Source organism: Crocuta crocuta, unplaced genomic scaffold, assembly GCF_008692635.1.
Source record: "Crocuta crocuta isolate KB4526 unplaced genomic scaffold, BGI_CrCroc_1.0 scaffold110, whole genome shotgun sequence".
Lineage (NCBI taxonomy): Eukaryota > Metazoa > Chordata > Mammalia > Carnivora > Hyaenidae > Crocuta > Crocuta crocuta.
In genome coordinates, this window is record NW_027527386.1 from 2,311,369 (window position 1) to 2,320,809 (window position 9,441).

A 9,441-nucleotide genomic window follows, 5' to 3' on the forward strand; every position below is an offset into this window, starting at 1 on the left:
TCATTTCCTTCCCGGAGTCTCCAACCTTATTTGGTGAGTTTGCTGCTGACCAGCCCCATGATGTCACCAAAAGGGAATGTAAATAACTGAGTCGTGCATCAGGCCTTGGCCGGGAAAGTGTTTCAGGCTCATTTGGGATTCTGAAGTCCCTCCTTTAGGAATTTTCTTAACAGTGTGGTAGAGAATGGAGCTCCCCCCTCCCTCTCCCTCCTTGCAAATGTCATTCTTTAGCATTGAAAACATGTTAGGACTTCCTCTGGAGGGTGGCTTGGAAAGAGTCGCAAATGTCCTATGTATAGTCCCCTTAATCCACCGTTTCCCCACCGTTAGGCGTTAACTAAGTGGGAATGTGTAGGTGTGTAGGCCTAGTGCCTCAGAACAGGGTAGTTGGTGTAAGGATTTATATGAACAGAGGATGGGAAGCCTCGTCAGTGACTGCTACCAACCACTATCTCTGTGGGTGGAATATTATGCAGCCGTTAACAGAGAGCCAGGCAGGGGAGCCTGGGGCTCAGTCAGTTAAGCATCTAACTTCAGTTTAGGTAACGATCTCCTGGTTTGTGAGTTCGAGTCCTGCGTCTCTTGGAGCCTGTCTTCCAATTCTCCTCCTCTCTCTGACCCTCCCCTGCTTGCACTCTGTCTCTTTCTCTCTCAAAAACAATTAAAAACATTAAAAAAAAAAAAAATAGAGCCAGGCAGTCTGTATAATGTTCGCCACCTAGGAAATGTACTGAAATTTGATAGTAGCTGTGTCCATTTTAATAATTTTAATACATTTTATTTAACCCAGTAGACTGAAGTATTTACCTTTTTGCTTGTGCAATAAAAAGTACAAAGGAAAAATTCTACCACTTTTCTTAATGTTTTTGTTTTTGCTTTTTTTTCTGAGAGAGGGAGAAAAAAAGAGACAGCGTGAGCAAGGGAGGGTCAGAGAGAGAGAGAGACACAATCCAAAGCAGGCTCCAGGCTCTGAGCTAGCTGTGAGCACAGAGCCCAACGCGGGGCTCGAACCCATGAACCGTGAGATCATGACCTGAGCCAAAGTCGGACGCTTAACCAACTGAGCCACCCAGGCACCCCTACCACTTTTCTTTATATGAAGCTTTTGAAATCTGGTGTGTTGATATAAGCTGACAACACATTTCAGTTGTTTATTTAAAATGTTTGTTTATTTTGGAAGAGGAAGGGTGGGAGGGGAGGAGAGACAGAATCCCAGGCAGGCCCCACGCTGCCAGCGCAGAGCTGGACACGGGGCTCGATCTTACAAACCGGGATATGGTGACCTGAGCCAAAGTCGAGAGTCAGAACCTCAACCAACTGAGCCCACCCCACTACACCCCCCCGTCTCCATTTGGACCAGCGTGCTGGCCACCGTATGGCTGGTGCCTGTCATCTGGGATGGCCCTGCGGCACGTAATGATCCAGAACGTTCTCGGAGATCCGTGAAGTGAAGGATTAAAGGCACAGGATGCTGCGCAGGCTATGGTGCAGTTTGTGTAAGTTACAGATGTCGCTCACAAGCTGGCGCTATTATCGTCCCCACTTCACACAGAAGTGGAGGCTGAGAGGAGGGAAGCCACTTGCCCAAGGCCGTGGGGACCGGAAGTGGCCAAGTGGGCTTCGAGCCTGGAGACCGGGGCCTGCTGGCTGCAGAGCCCAGGCGGGTTGGATCCAGAGGTGGGCGTTCGGCTCCCGCCTGCCCACCCCGGGATGGGCCCATTTAGCGTCCCAGCGACGTGGGGCCCCGCACATTGGGAAGAGTGTGCGTCCTTGTGCCCGCGACAGCACCCTGCCCTCTGCCGACTTGCACCCCTGAAGCCGCCTGCCACCGCAGGCTGGGTTTCAGGGCGGGGTCCGCAGCACACTGTGGTCTTCTTGGTCTTCCGGGTCTCCTTGCTGACGGGCTTGGGGAATTCGCTGCCAGGCATCGCCATGGGGACAAGGGCCGTGGAAACAGCAAGGCTGCGTTTTCTTGTCCCAGGGGCCACGGGGCTGGATGACCCGGAAGCAGGTTTGTGTGTGTGTGTGTGTGTGTGTGTGTGTGTGTGTGTGTGTGGTGGGGGGGGGCTGAGGGATTCCTCCTTCCCAGCTGAAGTTCGCGTCGATGGTCTTGGGAAATAACCTCGTCTGTGGGTGGATGTCGCTCTGGCCTCTGCCTCGTGGAGAGTGTGTGTAGCCCTCCGGCTCGCGCTGCCACAGCACAGGGGGCCGGGCTGGGGGCCTGGAACAGCAGAGTCGTGCTCTCCCAGCGCTGGAGGCCTGGGTCCAAAGGTCAAGGCGTCGGCAGGCTGCTTCCTCCGAGGTGTCTCTCCCTGTGGCCTCACAGGGCTGTCAGTCCGTCTGTGCATCTGTCGTACTCCCCTCTTATGAGGACACCAGTCAGATTGGATTCAGGCCCACTCCTCTGAGCTCTTTTTTTTTAAAATTTTTTTTAATTTTTTAATGTTTATTTCTGAGAGAGACAGAGAGCGAGCAGGGGAGGAGCAGAGAGAGGGAGACACAGAATCTGAAGTAGGTTCCAGGCTCTGAGCTGTCAGCACAGAGCCTGACTCAGGGCTCGAACTTGTGAATGATGAGATCATGACCTGAGCTAAAGTTGGACACTTAACCGCTGAGCCACCCAGGCGCCCCACTATGAGCTCATTTCAACTTAATCATCTCTTTATAAAGACCTTGTCCCTGGATAGTCCCATTCTGACGTGCTGGGGGGTTGGGACTGAAACATGGATTTTTGGGGGACACGGTTCACCTTTTGATACTGTCTTCCCTCCTGTTCCCTGATCCCTGCCTGACTCATCTTCATCTGTTGGCCCAGCTTCAGTACAGCGGGGAGGGTGCCCAGGTGCCTCAGTCGGTTAAGCTTCCAGATTGGTTGTGGCTCAGGTCATGATCTCACAGTTTGTGGGTTCGAGCCCCACATTAGGCTCTGTGCTGCCACATGGAACCTGCTTGGGGTTCGCCCTCCCTCCCTCCTTTCTCCCCGCCCTCCCTCCCCCTCCCTCTCTCTTCCCCCCTTCCCCCTGCCCCTCCTCTGCTCACAGTTTCTCTTCAGATAAAAAAAATAAGACAGGGAAAAACAATCCTTACATTTGAAAATGAGGCCACATGTCCAGCGCTTAGCACAGCGCTGGTGGCCTGTGGTGAACGTTCGGCGTTCGATGTCATTACCATGGGGGGCGGTTGTGGGACAGAGGGGTGATGGGCAGAGGATTAGGCTGGGCCGGTGCAGGTGGGGGGGGTGCTTAGTGGAGACGTGAAGGGGGCAGGAGCACGATGTCCCCAGGGCACCGTGTGGCCGATGGAGGGGGTGAGGCCTGATCGGAAACACTGTCTTTCTCGGCTGACCTGTGCACTTGGCTTTCAGATTAGCGTTTGTCTCCTCTCAGCACTGTAACAACTTGCCATGATTCCAGTCATTGATAGTCTGCAAGGTCTGGGAGTCGGGGGTGTAACATGGGCCTGGTGCCCCCGGGAGCCCTGTCTCCCCCCTTTTCTGGCTCCCAGAGGCGCCACATCCCTGGCCAGCAACGCGGGGTCCACCCATCTCTCTGCCTCTGACCCTCTGCCTCCCTCTTGTGAGGACCTTGTGGGGACCCTGGGCTCCCCGGGCACCCAGGGTCACCCCCGCCTCGGGGGCCTGGACATGCTCCCTCCTGCGAGTCCCTGCTGTACTTACGGGGTCTGAGGGCCTGGACTCGGGCGTCTTTGGAGGGACTGTTGTTCAGCCCACCGTGTTATTAATAATTTTGCATCTCCCACTGGCCCACCTTGAACCTGCCCATCTTCCAATTGCGTGTGTGTGGAGCACATCTGAGACGCCACCGTGGGTAGGTCCCGTTACCGGACAAACCCAGTTGGGTCCCTCGGCTTTCTTGAGGTCCCCGTTGGCTTGGCAAGGGCGCCCCAACGTCTGTCTGTCCTCAGGGTCGTTCTGTGTGGCCAGCCCGTCCTTCCTCCTCCCTCTCTCCGCGGGTCCTGAGGTCTCACGCAGCCTCCTTTCTCTTGAGCTGCAGGTGCTGTGAAGTTTTCTGTCTGTCTTGGAATCAGTCCCCGCTGACATGGAGTCAGCAAACTATGGCCTCTGGGCCAAATCTGGCCCTAGCCGAGTGTGGTCCTGCCTGCCTGGGAGCCTGGAACGGTTCTTTATTTTTTTAAAAGGTTGTAAAAACACACAAGAATTATGACAGAAACCACATGGCTCGTAAGGCTAAAAATATTTACTGTCTGGCCTGTTTCAGTCAGCACTTGAGTTAAAGTAAGTTAATATAACTAAGTTCCTGGATAGCGAAAGAATCCAGACATTGGACAGCTCCCCGGAGGGCGCTAAATAGGCTTCCTGTCTCTTTTAGTAACAGCTGTCTCGAGATGTAAGTCACATAGGGTACAGTTCAGCCACTTCAAGTGTACAAGTTAGTGATCCTTAGTGTACTCACAGGCTTTTACAACCATCACTCTAAATTCCAGAACATTCCAGCACCCTAAAAAGAAGCCCCATCCCCATCAGCAGTCACTCCGTCCTCCCCCACCCCAGCACCCACAAGCCCCCTCCCTCTGTGGATGAGCCTGTGCTGGACGCGTCACGCACGTGGACTCACACCCTGTGTGGCCTCTCATGTCTGGTTCCCTCCCTGAGTGTCGTGTGTTCAGGGTCCGTCCATGGGGCAGCAGGTGTGGGCGCCTCGCTCCTGCTCGCGGACGAGGGACGTGTGCGTGCGCGGTGGACGCACCTGAGGGACCTGCGCGGTGGACACACACGTGCGCGGTGGACATGCGCGTGCGCAGTGGACACACTGTGTCCATTCATGTATCGATGGACCCTTGGTTGTTTCCTCCTTTAGGCTCTTGTGAATCCTGCTGGTGGAGGATTTGTGTTCACGCTTCTCGGTGGATTCGTGCTGTCATTTGTCCTGGGTGGACACTTGGCGGAATTGCCGAGGCGCGTGGAAACGGTGCTTAACCTCTCAGGGAACCACCAGCCTGTTTCTGCAGACGTGGGCTCCCGTCCTCTGTCCCCTCTCTGTCAGTTTGGAAATGGGTGCGCTCCTTCTACTCGGCCAGTTGTGCAAGAAGCTCCTTTGAAGTCAGTGGCTTATTTCTTTTTTCTTAGATTTTTAAAAATGATGAAATAGGCCAGAAAGTCAAAACCATATAGAATTGTATCACATGAAAATAAAGATCCCTCCTGGCTGCCCCGACGCTCTGCCCTCCGACACACGTGGCGTACGGGGTGGTGCGTGGCGGGTGCGAGCCCTTGGCCCCCTGCCCACGCATCTAAGCGGCATCGGCTCCCCGAGCAGGTCCTCAGCATGTCTTCCTGTCACCGCTTTCTCCTGGGTCTTGGTGGATCCCGCCCCTTCCATAACCCGAGCTGTGTCCCTCCCTTCTGTGGTGCTCAGATGCATCTGCGGTGTGGACTCCTGGAGGGGTGGGGCTGGGAGGTGCTGTCCCAGAAGGTTCTGGAAGCCTGCATCCTTCCTGCCCCCTTCCCAGTCCCCCTTGCGGGACCCGCTCACTCCTCTGTCCCCGTAGTGGCCAGTTTGCCATTGTGCGGAAGTGCCGGCAGAAGGGCACCGGGAAGGAGTACGCGGCCAAGTTCATCAAGAAGCGCCGCCTGTCGTCCAGCCGCCGGGGGGTCAGCCGGGAGGAGATCGAGCGGGAGGTGAACATCCTGCGGGAGATCCGGCACCCCAACATCATCACGCTGCACGACATCTTCGAGAACAAGACGGACGTGGTGCTCATCCTGGAGCTGGTCTCGGGCGGGGAGCTCTTCGACTTCCTGGCAGAGAAGGAGTCGCTTACGGAGGACGAGGCCACCCAGTTCCTCAAGCAGATCCTGGACGGCGTCCACTACCTGCACTCCAAGCGCATCGCCCACTTTGACCTCAAGGTGAGCTGGGGGGGGGACTGGAGGGGGGCAGGGGAGCCTGGGGGTGGAGGGGGGCACCTGGGGGGATGGTGAGCCCCGGAGTCCAGGAAGGGGCTCCGGCTCTTAGCCCTGAGTGGGAGTGCGGCCTGCTGCCGCCCGCGGGCCGCCCGGCCCCGGCCTGGGAGGTGGGGGAGGACGCGAGGCCGGCGGGACAGCAGCGCCCTCCTCCGCCCCCAGCCGGAGAACATCATGCTGCTGGACAAGAACGTGCCCAACCCGCGCATCAAGCTCATCGACTTCGGCATCGCCCACAAGATCGAAGCGGGGAATGAGTTCAAGAACATCTTCGGCACCCCCGAGTTCGTGGGTACGGCTCTGCGTGGCCCCTGGGGCCCCGTGCGGGCGGGCTGTGCCACTCCCTCCCTGGGGCCCCGTCCCTGGTGCCGCCTCAGGTGCACCAGCGTCTGAGCCCGCACCGTGTCTCCCCGTCCCTGCAGCCCCGGAGATTGTCAACTATGAGCCCCTGGGTCTGGAGGCCGACATGTGGTGAGTGGCAGGGAGTGGGGGTGCCGGCACAGCCCCCGGGACAAAGCCCCCGAAGCCCCCAGCCAGCCGCAGGCGGGGGTGTGGCCTGTCCTGGGTGGGGGGAATGCCACTGTTGGCTGCGGGCGGGACAGACAGTTGCCTAAGAATAGGGCTCAGCAAAAGATGGCCCAGAGGCTGGGGTAGGTCTGTGAGCCCTGAGCAGCTTTCTTGTTTTCAAGCCATTGTCAAAAATAAAAACAGGCTGGGAGCCTCAGAGCCTGAAACGTTGGCTGCCTCACCGTTCTTAGAAAGTTTGCCAGCCCGCCTCCGAGGCCACATTTGCCCTCCACATTCCCTCCCCCCCTCCCCAGTTTGAGCCTCGATAGGTGGTGTGGGCAGTTGAGCTCAGGTTACCTCCCCCTGAGGCCCCAGAGCGGGAGAGGGGACGCCCTCAGTGGAGGCCTGGCAGGTCCTGGACGGAGAGTGGGCCGCGGGCTCTGCATCCTGGGCTGTTGAGAGAGTCTGGGAATCCGGGTGCTGACCGCCCCCGCCGAGCTGATTGTCCTTCTCGTGTGTTCTCTCCAGGAGCATTGGCGTCATCACCTACATCCTGTGAGTGCCTGCGCCGTGCTTCCTGCTTCTCCGGGGGCCCTGCTGGGGCGGCACGCTGGGTGGGAGGGTGGGTGGCTGGATGGGTGATTGAATTTGTGCAGGAGGGAAAAGTGTGAGTTCAGAAGGTCCTACACCCCCTGGTGCGGCCTGAGTGGGGACCGGTCTCTGTGTGCCCTCCCTCCCTGCTCTGCGCAGAAGGGGCTTCTACCCTCAGTCCCTTGGTACCACGGTTGGGTTGTCCTCACCTCCCCCTGCGCCGGGCAAGCACCTCCTGTGTTCTCTTCCCTTGTCAGGTGGCACAGCAATCCACCCTGAAGGTGCCTTTCTTTTCCTTTTTAATTTTTTTTAATATTTTATTTACTTCTGAGAAAGAGAGAGACATTGTGAACAGGGGAGGGGCAGAGAGAGAGGGAGTCACAGAATCTGAAGCAGCTCCAGGCTCTGAGCTGTGAGCACAGCTCGAACCCATGAACCGTGAGATCATGACCTGAGCCAAAGTCGGATGCTTAACCGACTGAGCCACCAAGGCGCCCCCTGAAGTTTCCTTAAGATGGTTTTTTTATTAGTTTCTTAAATATTGAAGAAAGATCAGGCTTAATGAAACAGTTGCAAAAAGAGTGCAGTTTCAGTGCCCCTCACCCAGTCACCCCTGATGTTGGCATCTTTCTTTTCTTTTTTTTTTTTAATGTTTTATTTATTTCTAGGAGAGAGAGAGAGACAGCGTGAGCAGGGGAGGGTCAGAGAGAGAGGGAGTCACAGACTGAAACAGGCTCCAGGCTCTGAGCTGGCAGTCAGCACANCCTGAGGGGCAGAGAGAGAGGGAGAGAGAGAATCTAATCTCCACTGTGTTAGCACAGAGCCCTACTTGGGGCTCGATCTCACGACGGTGAGATCACGACCTGAGCTGAAATCAAGAGTCAGACGCCTGACTGACCGAGGCAGCCAGGTGCCCCCAGCTGTGTACTTCTTACTGTTCGTCACAGTGCCACCCGCCCAGAGCCCCAGGGCGTCCTGTGTGGTGTCTGGTGCCGGGCGCCCTGGCCGCGTGCGGATGTGGCATTCCCCCCGGGAGCTCGCCAGCCCTCTGTAGTCACTCGACACTTGGGGTACAGGCTCTGAGCCTCCTTAGAGACCGCCGCCCACTCCTTTTAGTCCCCGACGGAGGCTGGGCACGAAGCGACGGAGGCTGGGCACGAAGCGTTTGCGCCTGCTGGTTGGAGGCTAGGGGCCGGGTGCGGGGAGGTTCCAGGGTANTGACTTCCAGCTTGAGCGGCGCCTCCCCGTTCCTGGGGGAGACGAAGCAGGAGACGCTGACCAACATCTCGGCCGTGAACTACGACTTCGACGAGGAGTATTTCAGCAACACCAGCGAGCTGGCCAAGGACTTCATCCGCCGGCTGCTCGTCAAAGACCCCAAGTAGGAGCGCGGGCCGGGCAGAGGGGCGGGCGGGGGAGGCCGAGGTCCCCGAGAGCACATCCTCATGCTGCCCCCCTCCTCGTCACTGGGAGTCGGGCACGGCCTGGCACGGGACCAGGGCACAGCTCGGCTCAGTCCCCGCTGTGTCCTTAGGAGTGTGGATTCGTTGTCGACATTTAAGAAAGGTGTTGTGTGCAGTTCCAGGCTCCCGGGGTTCTCCGAGGGAGAACCTAAAGCTTCTGGCTTCACGAGCCCTCATTCCCAGAGAAGTGCTCCTCTCGTCAGACTCCTCCCCTGCCTGGTCTCTCCTGTGGGCCCTCGTTAACAGAACCGCTCAGAAAGCACGGGGAGCCCGGAGCAGCAGGCCCCTCACTGGCTGTGCGGAGCGGATGCCCTTGAGGGTGCTGGCACCTTCAAGGTCATTTCAGGGACTTGCCCCTGGGCTGGAGGGGAGTCCCCAGGGGCCCAGAGTCTGTGAGGCGCCGCAGGTGGGGGCAGGGAGCCGAGCTGCGAGGGGAGGGCCTGGAAAACCCCTTGCCTGTTCCGTTCTCCCCGACAACCTCGTGGGAGGCGGGGGCACTTGGTGTGTGTGGGCCTAACCAGGGTGGGCCGTCTCTTCCAGGAGAAGAATGACTATCGCCCAGAGCCTGGAACATTCCTGGATCAAGGTGAGGTGGGCGGGGCTCCCCCCTCTCGGGGTTGGGAGGCGTGACAAGGCCTGAGTGTGGGGTCAGGGTCCCCGAGGGGGTGGGGCGGGGCGAGAGGGGTGTGCATTGAGATGGTGTTGGAGCCATCTCCCTCTGATACCCGGCGGGGAGCTCAGCCCCTCTGCACACGGCAGGGCTCCCTCCCACAGAAACTTCCAGAACCGGGTGACCTGTCGGTATAAGGGACCAGAGAGTCCGCCTTTTCTTCTCTGGGGGTTCTGGCATGGCCAATGAGCTCCGCCACTAGCAGGAAAGTGCCAGAACTAGGCCTGGCGCCCGTGAAAGGGCGTGGCTGTGGGGGGGGGTAGCTA

General features: G+C 57.9%; 1 protein-coding gene across 1 annotated transcript in view; it reads left to right on the forward strand.

The window, feature by feature from the left end:
• Positions 1–9,441, forward strand: part of DAPK3 (death associated protein kinase 3) — a 12,564-nt gene that overhangs the window by 1,378 nt on the left and 1,745 nt on the right. The window contains 6 exon segments of the mRNA XM_077746848.1: positions 5,530–5,890; positions 6,107–6,236; positions 6,367–6,415; positions 6,980–7,006; positions 8,271–8,423; positions 9,046–9,093. Of these exon segments, the coding sequence (XP_077602974.1) occupies positions 5,530–5,890; positions 6,107–6,236; positions 6,367–6,415; positions 6,980–7,006; positions 8,271–8,423; positions 9,046–9,093 (768 nt within the window).